Raw genomic sequence first — 20,783 nt, 5'->3', positions numbered from 1 at the left:
TCCTGACACATAAAAAAAGAATCGAATCCTCAAATTTGGAAACTAAGGCCATTTAATTCAAATATGCTTCTTCTTTCTTGTAATCCTTGGCCATCCAAAGCACAAGCCCCTCTGTTTGCCTGTCTTCTCCAGCAGCCCGGTTCCTAGTTTCTCCCTGCTTCCTGTGTGTGATTCACTGCCTAACATCCCCTGCCCCCTTTACTGAATCACATTTAGATCATTCCAGAGTTTTTTTTTTTTTAGGATTTTATTTATTTATTCATGAGAGACAGAGAGAGAGAGGCAGAGACACAGGCAGAGGGAGAAGCAGGCTCCATGCAGGGAGCCTGACGTGGGACTCGATCCCGGGACTCCAGGATCACGCCCTGGGCCAAAGGCAGGCGCTCAACCGCTGAGCCACCCAGGGATCCTCATTCCAGAGTTTTTAATAAAATACTCATCTGATCATTTCTTATAACTCTTAAATTATGTCTTCAACACGTCCTAGAAATCCTACATGTCCCAAGTCACTGTCTGTACAGTTCTCCATAAAGGCCACCTCAAGCATTCTCCTCTCTCCTCTGGCCTTCAGTGCTTCATCTGCAGTGGATGACATCTGGTCTGCGAGTACCTGGAGGTTGAAACCGTCAGCTATAACTTCATTAACTTCCCACCTCCCTCCCTGCAAACATACTTAGTGCTTTTCTTCCTCATTCTTTTCCTGGGAGCAGGACCCTGCTGTCTACAGCTTCTATCTCCACTGTGATGTGGATCACCTCTCCTCTGACTTCCTCATTGACCTGCTTTTTGAGCATCTCTACTACTTTATATTTTTCCACTTCCCCTATCGACTTCTTCCTGTCACCACTGAAGCAGGATAAAGCCTGTTCCGCCTATCATTGGAGCCCAAGGATATGCTTCCTGGATCTGCTCTCTGGTTGCCTCCTGGGTCTTCTTTGTAGGCAGCTCCTACTTAACAATTCCCGAATGATCTGTTCTGTAGGATTCTCCTCAGTCTGTCTTAAAATTCTTTTGCTCTCTCTTTTGAGTCCTCATCCCCTATCTCTTCATTTGGTTAACTTTTACTCATGCTTTAAGCTTCAAACATCACTTCCTCAAGGAGGTCTTCTTCTGACCCTTACATTAGGGTCCTGGCTATGCACGTTTCTACCTCCCTTTCCTTCTCCTGTTTTGACATTCATGATGGCAAGTCTTCTTACACTTATTTCCCCTGCTGGTCTTTATAATCTGTGAGGGCAAGATTTTCATCTCCCTTACCACAAAATCATCAATATCCAATAAAGTGCTAGCACACGGTATGCATTTGTATTGGTTTTCCACTGCTGCATAAAACATTGCCACAAATTGAACAGCTTAAAACAACACGTATTATTTCACACTTTCTGTGAATCAGGAGTCCAATCATAACCTATGCGGGTCCTCTGCTCAGGGTCTAGCAAGGCTTTAAGGTAAGAATTTGCTTCTAAGCTTATTCAGGTTGTGGGCACAATTCATTTCCTTCTGATACCAGATGCTCGCTTTTTGCTGGCTCCTCGCTGAAAGCTGCCCTCGGGTCCTCGAGGCTATCCCTTGTGCAGTGTGGTCATCCATACATAGTTCTTTGTCACTTAGGCTTCCTCAGTGTGGCTGCCTATATCCCCAAGCCAGTGGGAAGAATCTTTCTTGTGCATGTTAGCAAGGTGGATGTGTGTGTGTGTGTGTGTGTGTGTGTGTACACGATGTTCAAGTTATGTATTAACATGATTATAAGAATGACATCCCATAATTTTGCCATATTCTATAAGTTCAAAGTTCAGAGGAAGTCAGGGTCTGTCCTGGGCTTAGGATCTGTCTAAAATCTTCAATACAATTTCATCAAATAATACATTTATTGGATCCTTATCTCTCACACAATAAATACTTATGCAAGTCTTATATGTGCAAGGCTTATATAATAAGGCTTTTCATTATATAATTTCTGTTTATCTTTCTACCTGGTTCTTAACACTTCCACTGCAATACGTGGTTGCTGTTCTACAAACACACCATGTTGTTTCATATATTTATGCATTTACAGAAGCCTTTCTCTCTTTTTGAATTATTTTTTCTCTTTTTCTCTCTTCTTTTTTTTTATGTCAGACAACCTCTTTCCCCTTCTCTAAGACCAAGGTAAAGTATAAGATTTTGGGTGTGCCTTCCTTACACACAATATAGACTGAAGTATCTTTAACCTTATGCTCTAAGGCACATCCCTCAATTTTAATATTTTTTCCCACATTAAGAAACAAAACAAATGAGCATAGGGAAAAAAGGAGAGAGAGAGAGAGAGAGAGAGAGAGAGAGAGAGGCAAACCAAGAAGCAGACTCAACTACAGAAAACAAACTGGTGGTTGCAGAGGGGAAGGGATGGGGGAATGGGTGAAATAGGTGATGGGGATTAAGGAGGGCACTTGGTGTGATGAGCACCAGTGGTGTGTGGAGGTATTGAATCAGTATATTGTACTCCTGAAACTAATATTATACTGTATAGTAACTGACTAAAAATTTAAAATGTGCTCCCACATGTTAATATGAAAAATTTTAAACATGCAACAAGGCTGAAAGAATTTTATAGTGTACACCTGTAGCTCCATTACCTGGATTCTATCACCAAGTAACCTATTTTTTAAATTCATATCTTGCATTGATGTGGTATATTTGTTATAGCTGATGAATCAATACTGTTAGTAACTAAAGTCCATAGTTTATGTTAGGGTTTGCTCTTTATGTTATGTAGTATTAGGGATTTGGACAAAGGCATAATGTTATGTATCCGTGACATTGACATGATAATTATAGTATCCTACAGAATAATTTCACTTCTCTAAAATTGACCTGTTCTAACCTGTTCATCCCTGTCCCTACTCCCCAAACTCTGACACCACTCATCTTTTTATTGTCTCTATAGGTTGCTTTTTGAGCATCTCTACTACTTTATATTGTCATTCTAGGTCTATGTCTATATTGTCTAGGTCTATGTCTATATATGTCTATATTGTCTGCCTCCTTATATTGCCTTGTCTACTACTTTAAAATGTCATTCACTGGCACCATACAGTAATTGATATTCTTTGGCTTCAATGCTTAGTCATATGTATTTAAGGATTCTCTATGTCGGGGAATCCTTGGATGGCTCAGCGGTTTAGTGCCACCTTCAGCCCGGGGAGTAATCCTGGAGTCCCGGGATCGAGTCCCACGTCGGGCTCCCTGCATGGAGCCTGCTTCTCCCTCTGCCTGTGTCTCTGCTTCTCTCTCTCTCTCTCATGAATAAATAAATAAAATCTTTAAAAAAAAGGATTCTTTATGTCTTTCATCTTTTTTTCTTTCATCTCTTGATAGCTCAATTTTTAAAAAATCATTGAATAATACCTATTCCAGTGTGAATGTACCACACTTTGTTTACTATTTACTTATTTAAGGACATATTGGTTGCTGCCAAAGTTTGGTAGTTATGACTAAAGCTGTTGTAATTATTCATCTGTAAGATTTTGTGGACATAAATTTTCAATTCATTCAGGTCATACCCAGGAGCGCGATTGCTGCCTCATATGGTAAGATTATGTTTAGCTTTGTAAGAAACCACCAAACCATCTCTCAAAGTGGCTGTACATTTTGTATCCCTATCAGCAACAAATGAAAATTCTTGTTATTTTACAACCTCACCAACATTTGGTGTCCTGTGCCTCAAACTTTAGCCATTCTACTAGGTGTGTAGTGGTATCTCATTGTTGCCTTAATTTGTTATTCCCCATTGTACGTTGATAATCTTTTCATATGCTATTTGCCATCCGTACACCCTCGTGTTGTTATGGACTGAACTGTGTCCTCCCAAAATTCCTATGTTGAAGCCCCAAGCCCCAAAGTGACTGTATTTGGAGATAGGTCCTATAAGGAAATAATTTTGGGGAAATGAGGTCATTAGGATGGGGTGCTATTCTGATAGGATTAGTGTCCTTATAAAAAGAGATACAAGAGAGCTGGCTCTTTTTCTCTGTACACATAAATACAGAGGAAGTGCCACATAAGGACACAGTGGTCTACAAGCCAGGAAGAAAGCTCTCACCAGAAACTGAATTTTCTGGCACCTTAATCATGGACTTCTAGCTTCTAGAACTGTGAGAAAATAAATGTCTGTTGTTTAAGCCCTGGAGTCTGTGGTATTTTGTTATGGCAGCCTGAGCAGATGGATGCATTTGGGAAGGTACCTGTTCAGAACCCACTTCTTAATTGGGCTGTCATGTTCTTGTTGTTGAGTTTAAAGATTTCCTTATATATTTTGGATCCAGATCATTTAATGGACAATGTGTTTTGCAAATATTTCCACCGAGACAGTGATAGAGGTAGAATTTTAGCTCTGACTACCTTGTTTTAAAATTGCCTACTCAGGAACCTATCATCCCCCCTAGTCTATGGACTCTCTGAAGGCAGAGCAGTGTGTTCACATTTAGGCATCCTCCATAGTGAGCACAGAGCCTAGCACAAGTCAGACATATAATATAGATCATAGGCTGGCTGGTTGAATAAATGAGTGGGTAAATAGTGACATGAAAGGAAAAGCTGATATAACTCAAGGAGGAGGTCAGGGTCAGGCAGAGGGGTCAGGCCAGCACCAGAAGGCTGGGTTATGGTGGCTGGAGACAAATGTCTGTGTCACACAATCAGGGGATAGCATCACACAGATGGGAGGGGTCCCTGTCCTGAAGGTAGTAGTATAGAAAAGGGCCTGATTTCAGAGTTTGACAAAAGGTAGACCAGAGAGGAGGGGGCTGTGGAAATACTGTGAGCTCCAACATCTCTCAGATTAGGTATGTTTTTCCCCTGAAAAAGGAGAGCAAAATGCTGAATTCCAGATCCATTCTCTACTGTGTCAGGGACCAAATCACCTGATCTCCATTCTTGTCCTTCTGACACCTGACACCATCCTCTCTTCTGACCTATAGATACCTCTCCTGGAACTGAATCCTGCCACTGAAAGAATTCAGATGAACTGAACTTCATCCTTTGAAAAGGCTTTTGATATCAATATGAAGTTTATCCTCTTCTGGGCTCTTTTGAACCTATCTGGTGAGTATCTTCACATTTTTCTCTTTCCTTGCCAAAGAGAAATCCTGGAGGAATCATGAAAGATAGACAGACACAGACAGGAGGCACATTCCAGACTACAAGTGTAGAACTGGCTCTCCCTCACCACTGCCATGATCCCCACCAGCTTTCCACCTGTGACACTGCCTGCCTGCCCCATCTCAGCCTGATTGCTTGTATAGTCTTTGAGGAGGCATGTACACCAAAACCCTAATACCAGCCCCACTCCTGAGAAAGACTGTGGCCCGACTCTGGGCCCTTCTAGAAGAGGACTGTTGTGGGCACAAGGGAATGAGAAGTGGAGGCAGGTGTTGAAAACAGAGGTTCAATTGATGGACACAGCAAAGCATTCAACGGTTTTTGGTCTTGTCCTGGCAGGTTTCAGTTACTCAAGCAAAAACCTTAGAAGCATTCATGAAATCTCTTTCTCTCACACCCCACATTCAATCTGTTTGGAAAATTTTTTTGGTTCTATCTTCTAAATATATCCCAAATCCAATCACATCTCACCACCTCCACTGCTCACGATGGCCAAGCCATCATCTTTTGCTTGGATTACCACATGAATCCTCTAACAGGCCTCTCTGCTTTCTACTCCTACACTCAGTATTTCTCCACAAGGAAATGACCATCAGTGCCTTACACAAAACCCTAATGTGGCTTCACAGTCCTTCAGAAGAAAGTCCACAACCTTATGATGCTCTACAAAGCCCTGCATCACTGCTTTGACCTCCATCCTTTCCTGCCCTTCTCTCTCTCCCCTGCCACCTCAGCCACACTGGCCTTTGTGATGCTCCTAAACAAGTCTTAGGACTCTTGCTTCAGCTATTTCCTCCACCTGAATCCAAGTTCCCCAGATATCTGATGGTCTAACTTTCCTATCTTCATTTAATTTGTCATCTCTCATGCTATCTACATAGTCTACCTAAACTAAGGTGTAATATTGCAGAATTCCCCACCACACACACACACACACACACACACACACACACATCCATCCGGTACTGTCTTTTCCTCTTTCCCTGTTCTACTATTTTTCCCACAGTACCAATCATCATCTAATACACTAGATTATTTACTTATGTATTGTGTCTACTGTTATGGAATGTCTTCTCTCATCAGAATGTATGAGAGCAGGGCTATTTCTCTGCATAGTTCCCTATAAAGCCCAAGCCACCTATAACAAAGCCTGGCACATATGAAGTGCTCATACTTGCTTGTCAAATGAATAAATTATCTCCCTCTCCTCAGATTCCGTGAGCAGGTAGTCTGTTCTTTAAATCACTCTTATATTGTTTTTCCCTGCATTGTTGTAGAGAATAAGGAGTCAGACTAGTAAAAGCATTCTTAAAAAGGTAAAAGCATTAAGTTGCTCATGAGTAGATTTAACATATGTTCCCTGAATTGTAGAAGGTATTTAAGAACATTTGTATTTTAATCTGAAAAATATTTAGTGACAACAAAATGAAAAACACCTTTATCTGTTGAAATTGAGATGTTTCTATCATTTTCTTCATGTTTTTAGAACAAACTAAGCCAGTTTGCAAATTCAGCTTACAGATAAAGGTATTAGAGAGAAAGGTAGGGGAACTTGAGCATATTAAATAATTTTCCTTGTTTTTTTCTAGTGATCCCTGCAAAAATCTCAGAATTTCCTGTATATGTTTCTCTTTCCAGTTGCTCTGGCCTATGATCCAGATTACCAACATGGCACTGCTCCCCCCTACCTGGTCTATTTGAAATCTGATTACTTGCCCTGTGTTGGGGCTCTGGTCCACCCCCTTTGGGTGATCACAGCTGCACATTGCAACTTACCGTGAGTAATAAGCCCCCAGTGCTACTTTGCACTTTAGGTTCTCAGATTGGGCATAGACTCAGATCCCTGTCTGGCTCCATTCTCTAATGAAGTGGGATTTGGGAGGCCTTCTGAGGGTGTTTATTGGTAGAGAGAAAGGCCTATAGGAAGGGGCTAAAAGAGGCCCATGGGAATGGATACATTATCTCTGTCAAGTCTTCTCTCAAACAACTATATTGTTCCAGAAAACTTCGGGTGATATTAGGGATTACAAATCCATCAAATCCTGATGAAAAGGATGTACAAGTTGTTGGCTATGAGAGGATGATCCATCATCCACGCTTCTCAGTTACTGCTATTGAGAATGACCTCATGTTAATCAAGCTGAGAGAAAATATTGAACTCAATGACTATGTGAAAGTGGTCAGTCTGCCTGAAGAACCTGTCCGTGAGGAAGCCATGTGCATGGTCTCCACGTGGGCCTACAATCTATGTGATGACTGTGAGTCACCTCATGATAATCTTTTCTCTCAGAGTATGACACACTCTGTCCCTTCTCTACTCTTACCTTCTGCAATTGTTCCCAAAAAAGACTTCTTTCCAACCTCTTAATTCATCCTTATTATCTCTCCCCCCTTTCCCTGTACTTCCCTGAAGGAGTCACAGATGTAGTTAGTTAAGCATTTAAATTTCTAGAAAATTTTAAAGTAATTCGTTTCATTTAATGCAGAGATGTCTCATATTTACATATAAATTCCAGGAATTTAATCTCTTTTATAAAAAGATAGACACTTGTATCATGAGAAATGGTTAGTCTGCTCATTTCCTGTTGTCCAAGCAGCCATAGTTGTGATTTCTCTGTGTTTGATCTCCTTTTCTTTTTAAAATTTTTTAAGAGCATAGATCTCTCTCTCTCTCTTTTAAAAGATTTTGTTTATTTATTCATTCATAAGAAGCACAGAGATAGAAGCAGAGGCATAAGCAGAGGGAAAAGCAGGCTCTCTGTGCAGATCCTGATGTGGGACTAGATCCCAGGACCCTGGGATCATGCCTTGAGTTGAAGACAGATGCTCAACCACTGAGCCACCTGGCACTCTCTTTCTTTCTTTCTAGATTATTTATTTATCTATTTGACAGAGAAAGAGAGCAAGCACGAGCATGGGGAGCAGCAAAGGGAGAGGGAGAAGCAGACTCCCCACTGAGCAGGGAGCCCAATGTGGGGCTGGATCCCAGGACCCTGGGATCAAGATCTGAACTGAAGGCAAATGTTTAACTGACTGAGCCACCCAGGCACCCCTCTCTTTTCCTTCCTTCCAGAAGAAGAAATATGTTGAAAAAGAAGGCAACAAAAAGAAGGAGGTTTGTTAGATACTAACTCTTAAGGAAGTTGTACATCTTTCTTTCCCCTAGCCAAGGAGCCCGACTCACCACAGAGCGTGAACATATCCGTAATCTACAGGGATGAGTGCCTCGATGCCTATAAAACCCAAAGGATCCAAGAAAATATGCTGTGTCTGGGCATTGTGCCAGGAAGGAGGCTGCCCTGCAAGGTAATGTACTCTTGATGCCTAGTTTTCCCATTTTATTTCTTGTGTCTTTTGCCAGAAAGATAAGATAACCCTATTTCCCTTTTTATTCTGGCAGGAAGTCACAGCCGCCCCAGCAGTCTGCAATGGGGTACTTCAAGGAATATTGACTTTTTTAGATGGATGTGTTTTGAGAGCTGATGTTGGAATCTACACCAACATCTTTAAATACATGTCCTGGATTAGAAATACAATCAGAGACAACTGAGCTGCCATGGCAGGAATTCTAGATCATGTGACACAACCTGTGCCTATGTCCAGCCTCACAATTAAACCTAAATAGATGCCCTGGGTTGCATCAGGCATGCCTGTCTCACTTCTACCCAACAGAGTGGGTGATTGGTACCTCCCCATACCATGACTATACATGATAATCTTCTTCCCCTTTTGATGAAGATGACAAACTCCATACCCCTTAGGCAGTTGAAGTTTATGAGGTGGGGATTGTGTTCTAACAGAGATCACAGGCTATGGGAAAAAGGCCCACTCAGCCATTTTGGGTAATAAAACCCCTATTACTTGCACTGAATTAACATGTGCTTTTGGCAAGTTACCCATGCTAGAAGGGAAAAGGAAGCCTGACAAAGAGTGAGCTAACTAGAAGCATAGGTGAGGGAAAGAAAAGGTTCTAGGAAGGAGCCTCTAAGAGGTATTGCATAGTTTCCCCTTGCCTATGTAACTATCAAGAACAGCCATAGATCTTGCTCATTCATTTTGCAGGATTCTGGGTAGGGACTTGAGCTATGAGGGGTTAATACAAAAGTGAACTAGGGCATAGGACAAAGCAGATGAAACAGGGAGTCCAGGTCAGATTTTGCCAGCACATGCTTGCCCTTTCTCTTATGCCATCTGCCACAGAGACTCCATTCTCTCCAACTATTACTCTTATATTTTTCTTCCTTCTTCCCTCTCTTTTCACCTCACCCCTGCAGTTCCAGTTACCACGTGAGAGTTTTAATTGATAGTTACTGAGGATCAAAATCACAGAAACCAAAATGATTTTTAGAGGGTTTTGCCTGTGGCCACTTTGGGTGGACTGTTGAAAACTTACAGTCCAGCGAGCGGACACAGGAGCTCCTCTCAGGAAGCAGAGTGTGCAGCTTGCAGAGTTAAAATGCAACATTTTGTGTTTGGTTTATTAAGGCAATTGTGAGAGCTTCACCTTCATGTGTGTTATTAACTGACATTTTAGCTATGGGATAAACAGATGGTTTTTGCAGGAGAGTACCTCACCCTCTGGGGATGTTTCCCACCTTAAAAATGGTGCTACAATTTCAATAGTTCATCCTGGTATCTTATAAGGCTAGTTGATTCTAGGTGATGAAGCATATGTCAAGGACACCGAATTCCATGGTCATCAGCCTACTGACTCACGACTGTCACTGTACAGTGACTTCCTTGGTTGGAAAATACATTCCTTTGTTGCGGGGTACATAAGGGTTTCAGTTAATTCAAGGATGGTGGTGCTAGAAAGGTGACAAGGGATAGAAAAATCCAAATCTAGACTATATCATTTTTGGTGAGGAAAATAGCTATTCTCTCTGTGTTGAAAAGGGCTGCTGGGGGTACCTGGGGTACATACAGTACTACATCAAGACTATATCAAGGCTGAGATTGGTCATTGACACTGTCACAGTGGATCTGCAGCAATGGTGGTAGCAATGGTGAGACTTGCAGGGAGCCTGAATATGCTCCATCTGGACCCACTATATGTTTATGGAGCCACTAAAAAGCACGAGAGGGAATGAAGAAAGACTTCAGAATAGATCTGCTTATCTCTCTGATTATTAAAGTCTACCGAATCAAAAGCATTTTAGTGAGAGTTCTCATGGGATACAATATTCTCCTTCTCTAAACTCACCCTGAAAAATCCTACTACATAATTTTCCCCTAAATAGCTAATCTCCATTCCCTCCACCTTCCCCCTTCTGATTGCCTGTCAGGGCAGACCACAAGCCATTCCCAAGAAATTCAACTTCAGGGAAGAAAATAACCAGACGTGTTAATTGAATTTCTGTCTCCTGAGAAGAATGAGATTCTTCAGGGCATCCCTCTGAGGGGTTTTATTATCATAATAGTAGACATGCAATCAGTACCAATGTATCAACCAGTGAAGTCTTTCCACCCTCAAGAAACTGTTTATGAAGAAGTCTCTTTGAAGTCACTGTATGGCTTAAGGGAAGATTCCCTGGAGCAATTGCTTGGGCAATTTATTCGGACTTTCGGGGTCTAATTTACCCCTTTGGTCCACTTATACTCTGAGTTGGGGCTGGAATGTTGCTGAGCATACCCCAGTCACTGACAAAGAGTCAGGTGGCCCCACCTAGAGCAAGTTTCACGGCCAATTGGTGATCTGGAGTCAGGCATTTAGTTTCTACTAGACCCCAGTGGCAAACCAGAAGCTATTTCCCAAAAAGAGAAAAGGAGCATGACTTTGCCACCATCTTTTGGGACCCCTATCTTGATTTTATTAGGTTTTGCTGTGTCATTTAGTACACTAAAAATGATACTTCTAGAACCATTGAATCTACAGAGTTTTAAACCGAAGAAACAGCCAATTGTGCTTCAACCTGTGCTGGAGGCAAAGTCTTTTCTGAATTAGTATCTTTCTAACCTATCAACTTTCTAGATCACTCATGAAATGGTTCAGAGCAGGATACCCTGATGAGATATATGTTGCTTATAAAATTTAGAGGTCTTCAGATATCATTCTTCATAGTAGGGAGCACAAGTATAACAATGTGTTCATTTCAATAGAGGAATCCAACATATACCCACAAGGTTCACTAGTTATATCACCTACCCACTACCACACACCTGTCTTTCCAAGACACCCAGGAACCTTGCTACTTCCTGTCATCTCATCCTACCAACATGATATCATCAATACAACAGATCAGTGTGGTGCGCTTGGAGATTTTCAAGTTCCTTAAATACTATATTCAGGTTCAGGAGCAGAGCAATGATGACTGCCTGAGCATGGAGGTAAAAATATACTGTTGTCCCTGACAAATGAAAGCTAATTAAATTCTGAGCTTCCCAATGCAATGTATAAAAATACATTTTCCAGACGGATAGTTGCATACTGAGTGTGAAAGACTGCATTTATTTGCTCTAGTAAGGTCCCACATACGAAACAGCCACTATAATTGGACTTATCATGTGATACTCAAACACTATCATTCCCCACCACTCTTTTATGACATGGCCAACTGAAGAACTGAATGACATTATAATACAAATTATCACCCAGCCTATTTCAAGTCTGTATAGTCTGGTAGTACTGACCTTTCCAATGTGCTGATGTTTTAGATTTACTAAGGGGAAATTCCATCAACTTTCTCTTAGCCCTTTCTATAACAAAAGCTCACTTCACAGCCCTGAGGGATATTGTACAGACTCTAACCAGTTGTAGAAAAAAAAAATTTACCCCTTGTAACTCTGCCAGTGCACATAGGAACTATGGAAATAAATTATAGATGGTTTCAGAGCCCCATTGAATTACTCTAGGGAAGACTTAGGTAAAAAAAAAAAATCCATTTATCCCTCAATTTTCATAAGCTCCACTCTGATCAGAGGATAGCACTGATTCTAAGTCTTCCCCACCACCACAAACACCACAAATTGGTACCAATTCAGAACCAGAATCTCAAAAAATTTAGCTATGTTCTCGTCCCTAGAACACAAGTCACCAAGTAAGTTGATCCAGGTCATCTTGTATGGGCTGGAAGGCTCAATGTTAGAACAAGGTTCATTCGTTGGGATATCAGGTTCCCCTGCATTCAGTTGAGCATTGGATCGATTAAGGTAACTAGCTGAGGCTTGTGACCTAGGAAGGAGCCCCTAATCAGTCCATTATTATCAAATCTGTCAAGTGGGGTTTTTTTTGTTTTTGTTTTTGTTTTTTGTTATAGAAGTCAAATAAGAACTTCAACTTCCTGTCAGGTTCATTCCTGAGGATCCCATTTTTGTGGAGAACCCTTGAAAGAATCCTCTAAAGGGCTCCAAAACACACTAGCTAATATTATTTGTTTCCATTTTAAGAGTAAAAGAGGCAAATGAACATAATAACATGATGTTTTGTCTATTTTCCTTAAACAAGTTAAACTAAAATCTGAGATGCCCTTTAGCAGGGGACAAAGGCCACTGTAAGGGGAAAACATGACATCTGTAAACTTCTTCTGCACAGCCTCTTTGTTTATTTGAACTTTATGTCTTTAGTAGAAAATATGGTAGGCTCCATCACTCAATATATCCTGAATCTTTCTAATTTTCTAATCTTTCTAATCTACATCTTTCTAATTTTAAGTTGCAGCCTTAGGAATCCCATGTTGTCATGTATCTAAGTCATATTCTCCATCAGCTCTATAAGTAACATGGCCAGAAATTTCCCATCCCAGCTGCCTTACTCCTTTGTCTCTCTCAAGTTGTCAGAATTTAAGTGGAGAAAATAGGGGGAGTCATTCAAAAGTTTCCTCCAATCATAATAACATGTTAGGATTTGGACAGCATGTTGTTCCATTGAGTAAGGGGGGGTATCCCCTATAACCACTGTTCTCAAGGCTGCAAAGCTATGATTCCAAAAGCTACCTAAGGATGGAGGATGAAGATGGCCAAAGTCTTACAAAAACAAGGTGAAAATTAGGCTAGAGCCTACACTTGTGCACAGAAATTAATGCCAGCTACTATATTGATGAGACTTTCAAGACTTCATACAATTTGTAATTTTTCTCTTACGCATTCATTTCAAGGACAGGAGGATTTCAGTAACCATAAAATGAGCTCTGTTCAATAGGGAATCAGGGTGGAAAAAAGCCTTGATTTGAAGTCACTGGCTATAACAATTGGAGTAGAATCAAGGTGCCCACTGGAAGCTAAAGATGGGAATTAGAGAAGCTGGCCTAGGGTCTGACACTGGCAAGGAACCCCAAGATCATCACTCCAAGGCCGTTTGAAGACTCAGAAGTCCTAGGTATCTTCATTATTCCACTCTGAGGTTTCCGGCAGCTATTTTGACTAAAATCAAACCAATGTTTCTTGTCTCTCTCTCCCAGTCTATGATTTGTTGTTTGTTGTTGTTGTTGTTGGTTCCTTTTAAGGAGATTATGATGTGTTAGTAAATCACATGTAGGATTTGCTTCAACTATAAAATGTACATCCAAATTTGCTTTTGCCTTGCTCTCTGTAGCTCCAAACCCCTACCTTGAGGCATTTAGTTGGCACATCTATAACCTCAAGAGCCCCATCTACAATAGCAGCCCAAGATATGGGTCCAGTACCATTCTTGGTTAAAAGAAGTTTAGCTCATCACCAAACTTGCTGGTATACTCTTCTACCCAAACAGCTCAGCTTTAGTAACTGGGCTTCTGTTCTGTTCCCGCAGTGAAGCCCCCTTCCCACCTTTCCCTACCTTTTTAAAATCCCAGTTCCATTAATGCTGTCTTTGTCTTGACAACCTTGTCTTCCCCAGTTCCTCTAAGCCTAGGGCTCTGCCCAACGCTTCCCAGATGTTGCTGGAAACCCATACGAGGCCAGCTTCTTGCTGTTAACAACTTCATGCTGCCGATTACCTGCCATATAGCCAGTTTTCCTGGCCTGCCGCCCTCTACTGGCCACCTGCCTGACTTCCCTTCCACCTTCACTCCAGGATGCTTTGCGGTCTGGATTCTGATAGCCCAGAATCTGACTCTTCCCTGTGATTGTTATCCCCTCACTCTGATTTCTACCATCTGCCCTTTAGTGTGAGTTTATCTCATTTCTAGATCCTCAAAAGGATGATCTTGGGCTTAGCGCAGCTGAAAGAGCATGGGTTTGGGATCCAATTTGGTATTTAATCCCAACTCCCATAGCTGGTAGCTATGTGTCTTTAGGCAAGGAATTAAGAAATTTAACCTGTCTTATTTTAGTTTATCTCTAAAATGGGACCAATAATACTTTTCTGGATTGTTGGGAGTAAATAAGATAACTTACGTAAGACATGAAGCATAATATTTAGCACATAACATGGTAGGCACTTAAATCTTTGCCAAGGGATTACTGGTAATCTGTCACCACTTCTTTACATCTGTGTTTATCTTTCTTCAATTAGGATAGAAACTATTTTCACGTTCACACACACAATCAATCAGGTTGTATCAGAGCACGAAAGAACATTCTAATAAAATTTACCAATATACCTTTCCTCAGGGGTCAGGCCCCTGTGCCTTTCCCAGCCTGTGTGGGAGAAGTCTTAGGCATAAAGGACAGAGGCAGTTTTACAGTGTTATTGTATTTCTTTGTGTAGAGATCTAAAATTATAAGTGCAATGTAAGTCCATTATAATATCATTTAGACAGGTGATTGCCAGGTAGGGTTGCTCTGTTTCTGAAGTGTTTCCATGATCTCAGACAGCCTAAACACTGATTGCATATAATGAGGAGAACCCACAAAAGTAGAAAAATAAATTTAAATTCACAATCCTATTATGTTATTTTGTGAAGTTTTCAAGTGTGCTATACTTTCTCCTCAGTTTAGTGAACTGCTAATCCATGTGGGGACTGTCTACCAAACACAGTCTATGCAGTTTATCACAGTTTACCCTTAACAAGCTCCACCAGCGTGTAAAGACAGACATGTGCCTAAACTCAAAGGACTTGCATGGATCCTGAAGCTCTAATAGTTATTAACCCACTATCAACTCTCTCTTCCCAAGTTCACCTGTATCTAAGCCCTTACCTTCACATTAAGCCCACGTTTGCTCTTCTGCTCAGGGGCCCTGAAATGATGGCATAGGGGCCATAAACATGGGCTATGTTTCTGTTTGGAATCTGAATTATAACAAAAACGTTCATCTTCCCTCCTCTGCCTCTCGGAGAGGCAAGTGAAACTTTGAGCTCATGCTCTCTGCTCTCCAAGGACCTTCTTAATGACGGAATAAAGCAAGTAAGAAGAGGGGTAAAATTTGGAGAAGACAAAGAAGAAACATGCATCATATTTCTTGAAAATTCACACCACATCTGTTAAAATACTGAAAATGGAGTGGGTATTCTCTGCATGTCGATCAACTGAGAGGATGCCTAGGAGAAGGGAGAACAGAGAGACGGCTGCCTTAGGTGAGTATATTCACCCGCCAGTCCTGCAGTTCCATGATCTTAAAACTCACCCAAACTATGGAGATACTACAGAGCAGGATTTAATTTACACAATCATAAAATATATTACTTTCCCCTCCAAATGATTAGATGTGATTAGTGTAATTCCATCTGTTCCTATCTGGAGCTGTTGAGCCCCAGGACAAGTCTGCAGGGTACTTAGTGTCTTTTCAGGACACTTATCTGACCTGTTGCCATGTCGTGTATGGGCTTCTCTGTGCTCTCTGACCATGTCTGTAATGTGATGGAAGCTGCCTTTCTGGAAGAGGCAGAGATGCCTGCCATGTCACACTTCCCTAATTAGGGTGACAATGTATTCAATTCAAAAAAAGGCAGCATCACAAGGTGTTGAGAGTCATAGATCTGACTCAGAATTCCTGTACCTGAGTCCTGGCTATACTACTATTAGTTACGTGACATCAGGCAAGGTGTCCAAAGTGTCCCAGGCATCAACTATCCATTTCCCTATTAAAATAAAAACAACCAGGGACCTCTGGGTGGCTCAGCAGTTGGGCGGCTGCCTTCGGCTCAGGTCGTGATCCTGGGATCTGGGATTGAGTCCTGCATCGGGCTCCTGCAAAGAGCCTGCTTCTCCCTCTGCCTGTGTCTCGGCCTCTCTCTCTCTATGTCTCTCATGAATAAATAAATCTTAAAAATAAAATAAAATGAAAACAACAATAAAAAGCAAGAAATGGTGGTCCTTGCCTAATTGGGCATTTGAAAATATTGACCGAGAAAATGAAGTTAAATATATTTCTGAAAGACATGGTCAAATCACTCACAGCGGCCTGCAGACTGGAGGCTACACCACATAGACTGGTATTTCCTATCTGAATAATGACAGATGAATAGCATGATCTAATCAAAAAGCATTGTTTGGACCCTTACCACCTGCCAATCCAGGAGGGCTAGTTTGATCATCAAGGAATCAAGGTTTCTGGCAGTGGTCTTAAGGCATAGTCATGGTCCAGGTGAGCAGTGTTGCATCTGGGAAGTCTCCAGGGAACTCTCAGGGACAGAAGTTGAAGGGATTCCATCAGAGCATTGGCGCCTTCGGTCACTACAGAGGTGACTTGGTTGTAGTTATTTCAAGAGCCGCTAGTGGAGGCCTCAGCTTTCCTTGAGAGCAGGTGGTCCAGGGACGCCTGGGTGGCTCCGTCCATTAAATGTTTGCCTTCAGCTCAGGCCATGATCTCAGGGTCCTGGGATCAAGCCCCTGGCGGGCTCCCTGCTCAGCAGGGAACCTGCGTCTCCCTTTCCCCCCTCCCACTTGCACTCATGCCCACATGTTCTTTCCCAAATATATATTATATAAGTATATATCTAAATTAAATATATATATATATATTTTTTTTTTTTTTTAAAGAGTAGGTGGTCCAGGCCTCTCTGCCCTGCCATCTCTGTATCTAACAGCCTCTTGGTGATCTCTAGACCGAGGATCTTCAAGGATCTCCCGATGAGGGCCTTTTCAACAGAGGTACCCTTCCCGGAGGGAGGAGAGAACACAGGTATCCAAATGTCTCTGGACGCTGTACCAGGCTCTAGACCTACTCCCCATCACTCTTGTCCTCTGGAGCTGGGCAGGTGGTCACCCAAACAGCTGAGTGGGGGTGCCAAGAGAAGACTCAACACCTTTGAGTCAGGCCAGGCCCAGGCAGAGCAGAGCATGGAAAACTATGGGCAGATGGTTCCCCCTGGTGGACAAAACTCCTCCCTCTCCACAAGCGGAGAGGAAAGTGCTTGCCTGTAGCTCTGGGCCACAGCCACCCAGATGGCCACCAGAGACCCAGCATTGAATGTCTTCTCGTTCTCTCCCACCTTGCACCCCGGTTACCTGCTTATCTGCTTTGAGATAGAGATGCTCCTACCTGGCAGCGGAGTGGCACTGCTACAGCCGCCTGCCACCTCCCATCTCTGTAGGGCTCTCACCCGCAGTGCTCCTGCCTGCTGCTTCTGGGATCTGCGTCTCCTTGTTCCACCCCTCACTCTGTGTATGGCCTTGCTCAGGTGGTAGGCCCACTTTTTTTTTTTTAAGATTTTATTTATTTATTCATGAGAGACACAGAGAAAGAGAGGCAGAGACACAGGCAGAGGGAGAAGCAGGCTCCCTGCGGGGAGCCCAATGCGGGACTTGATCCCAGGACCCCAGGATCATGACCTGAGCTGAAGGCAAGACCCAGTTCTGAGCCATGGCTTTTTGGTCAATGTTTGGTGAGCCCTCACCATGGACCCAGACCGTGGTCCTTTCTAGGTCAGGCCCCCTCTGTGAGGATCTTACTTTTAAAAAGATCAACTTGAGGTTAGTGAGTCAGACGTCTAGGCAGTGGTAAGCACTGAGTATGGGGATCTATTGGAAAAGTGGGTGTTTAGGGGTGTGAGTGAGGGGCTACACACTGAGATACTCCTTCTTCCTCCTTTCTGAGCTTCCAGAATTTCTCCAGGTTTCTTTCCAGCACCCCTGGGGGCTTTGATACTGGTATTAAACCCCAAATGCTTGTTACCTAGGCCAACTGTGGAGAATCATGCCCTTTGATCCTCACAGCAAGCCTCTGAGCTGGGTAGAGTTACCGCCTGTACTTTACAGGCACAGAAACCAAGATTCAGGGAGATAAAGTCTTTCCCAAAGCTCTCAAGTGGCAGAGCCAGGTCCGGAACGGAGCCCCCCAGAGCCTGGGGTTAAATCTCTGTGTTAGGCAGCCAGAGCGTTCCCCAAAAGGGCCATGGGCAAGCAGTAGGAAGTGTCTGCTTGTAGAGTAGAGGCAACAGGAAGGAGGTAGGGGAGCGGAGGAGGAGTCAGGTCAGAGGAGGAGGAGGTTGGGTCTGTGGCTGGCAACCCAGGATGGTTTGTATTCACTTGTCCAAGGGGAGTTTATCACTGTGTCTTTACTGCAGGTGCAGTACAGGGTTCTGCTCTGGGTCACATTGGCCACGTGCAGCCTCAGCTCCGTGCTGTTGACCCTCGTGGCCCGGTAATCTGCTCCAGGACGGGATACGAGCTCCTCGTCCCCGGGGCTCCGCAGAGTGGCCAGCACCTGCAGTTGCCCCTGGAGATCCTGTTGGTACCAGCTCATCCAAGGGTACTGGGAATCTCTCAGGATGCAGTGCAGGGTTTCAGCCTGCCCACGAGCTACCAGGACCCAGCGGGGCCTTTGCTCCACCAGGCTTGCAGTGGCATCTGAAAAACACAGGCCAGGGTAAAGGTCCCCAGGGTAGCAGTAACTCCTCAAATAACCAGCCAAATCCCAAAGAGGGGGGCCCATGAGCAATGCCAATAGGAGACTCCTGGAAACGGAAGGAATACTTTCTCATAGGGGTGCTATGCCAGGGAGGGCTTCAGCAAGCCTGGAATCAGAGAGCAAAACCTTCTGTGCCTACTAGTCCTTGCCCTCCCTCAACCCGTGGAGTGGCTTTTTCTGCCTGGCATCTGACCTGTACTCACGGTAGCCATGAGCACCCAGCCCCACAGGATGGAAAACAGTCCCATTCCCTGGCCACACTTTCGCCAGCAGGGCATCGGGCAGCAGCCCGGAGAGCCGGATCCAGGTCTATGAGGTGGCCGTGAGCAGCTGACACTAGGCCTGAAACTCGAGAGGGAGTGGCTTTTCCAGGAAACGTGACAGTCTGTCTCATTTTCTCACTGAGGTTCAAGCCCCCTGACGTTCCCTGCTTTCTGCCTGCCAACAGCCCTCACACAGGCAGGCACACACTCCCCATATTCACTGAGTGCCTCAGTGAGGTTGTGTGGCCCCGCACCCTCTCCACCACCGTGTCCCAGAGATTCTGAACACAGACACTAGTGGTTCTGAATCTGTGCCTCAAACCTTTTCGAGGGATTCCAACATCTCAATGCAAGCGAGCAGGCCGGCAGATTGAGCAAAGACCTCTCCACCCCCCCCCCCCCCGCCCATGCATTTCACACATAGAGGCTGGGCAGTAGGCAATGGGCTTTAGAGAGTCGCCTCTCTAAGGGCAACTAATACACTAAACATTAGAGACTTAATTTTTCCCTGTTGAAAATAAGGGAAGAGACTTACCTCCTACCCATTTCTTTAGAGGATTTACTGTAGAAAACTTATAATTTCAAGTTCTCTCTCTTTGAAATATATGTAAATCACCCAGAAATGTTTTTCTCCAGGACCTGCAATCATCTCTTTGAAATGCAAACATCAAAATGAACCTCACTTAATGTAGAGTTAAGCTGCAAAATGATGCCCTGTTGTAAAGACGTGGCAAGATTGCTTGTCCTTTGGGTAGAGCAAATTAACAAACCCAGATGGACACCCCCCCAGCCCCCCAGTAAGCAAGTGACTCCAGGATGTCCTGTCCAGTCCTCTTATTTGAGGACTGGTTATCACTCTATCTCAAGAACGTGTATGTAATGGGTTGTGTCTGGTGGCCCATATGAAAGGCTGGGATTTCTGCTTTTGCAATATCCCCATGGAATGCCTGGGATGTGAATCATATTCTGGTTTAATGCTTATTCAATGATAAGACTGCTTTCTTTCTCTTCTACTTCTGGGGAGAGAGTTCCTGACAACGCCCAGTGCTGGCACTACCTAGCGCTGGGGCCTTGGGACTCAGTTTCCCCATCTATAAGATGGAGATAATAATGATTTCATAAGAGTAAATAGATTCACACAAGAAAAATTCTTGGAATAGAGTTTGGCACAGGCTGAGCGCTTAGTGAGAGTTGGCTTCCGTCACTGCAGTGGTAAATTGCCAATTCAATTTACATATGACAATATTAATGGCAGCATTTATCTTCCTTTCTTTATCTCTCCTTTAGTCATCAGCTGAGATGAAAATCACAAGCTCACATAATTTTCCAACATAGCTAAGAGGCCTCGTTTTTCAGAAAGTTTGGAAACCAGTGATCTGGGAAATTAGATTTAAAAAGACCCTGTCTTTACCTTCAGCCTTTCACAGACAAAAATATGGGGACATATAGGAGTCTAGCAACCAAACTACTATTTCAAGACCTCGGATCGCACTGTATTCAGGTCGGTGCTCCAGTGAGGTGTCTGTGCTTTCAGGGACCCTTGAGGAAGAAGAAGGGAGATGGAGCCAGGCGAGACTGCAGACCCCTCACCCTGGGGAGCCCGCATGTTGGGAAACAGCTGGGACCTGGTGTCCTGGGGCTTTGCGCCTCCCAGATTCACTATTTTTGTTAAT

General features: G+C 43.3%; 1 protein-coding gene and 1 gene segment (V, D, J or C); one reads left to right on the top strand and one right to left on the bottom strand.

Annotated features, from left to right (window-relative positions):
- Positions 1–4,668: 4,668 nt before the first annotated feature.
- LOC140604443 (serine protease 58-like) lies at positions 4,669–8,772 on the top strand. Its single transcript, XM_072775714.1, has 6 exons — positions 4,669–4,823; positions 4,959–5,082; positions 6,778–6,916; positions 7,141–7,397; positions 8,306–8,445; positions 8,540–8,772. Exons 2-6 carry the CDS (start codon positions 5,043–5,045, stop codon positions 8,687–8,689), a joined length of 726 nt encoding a protein of 241 aa, XP_072631815.1. The 5' UTR covers positions 4,669–4,823; positions 4,959–5,042; the 3' UTR covers positions 8,690–8,772.
- Positions 8,773–18,409: 9,637 nt separating this feature from the next.
- On the bottom strand, positions 18,410–19,244 carry LOC140604527 (T-cell receptor beta chain V region E1-like). The segment is given in 2 exon segments: positions 18,410–18,786; positions 19,041–19,244. Coding segments are annotated over 2 exon segments (462 nt in total).
- Between the last annotated feature and the right edge of the window lie 1,539 nt (positions 19,245–20,783).

The sequence above is a fragment of the Canis lupus genome, chromosome 15, assembly GCF_048164855.1.
Source record: "Canis lupus baileyi chromosome 15, mCanLup2.hap1, whole genome shotgun sequence".
NCBI classification, from domain to species: domain Eukaryota; kingdom Metazoa; phylum Chordata; class Mammalia; order Carnivora; family Canidae; genus Canis; species Canis lupus.
Note: the sequence above shows the minus strand (reverse complement) of the source record. Positions and strands in the feature narration are given on the sequence as shown.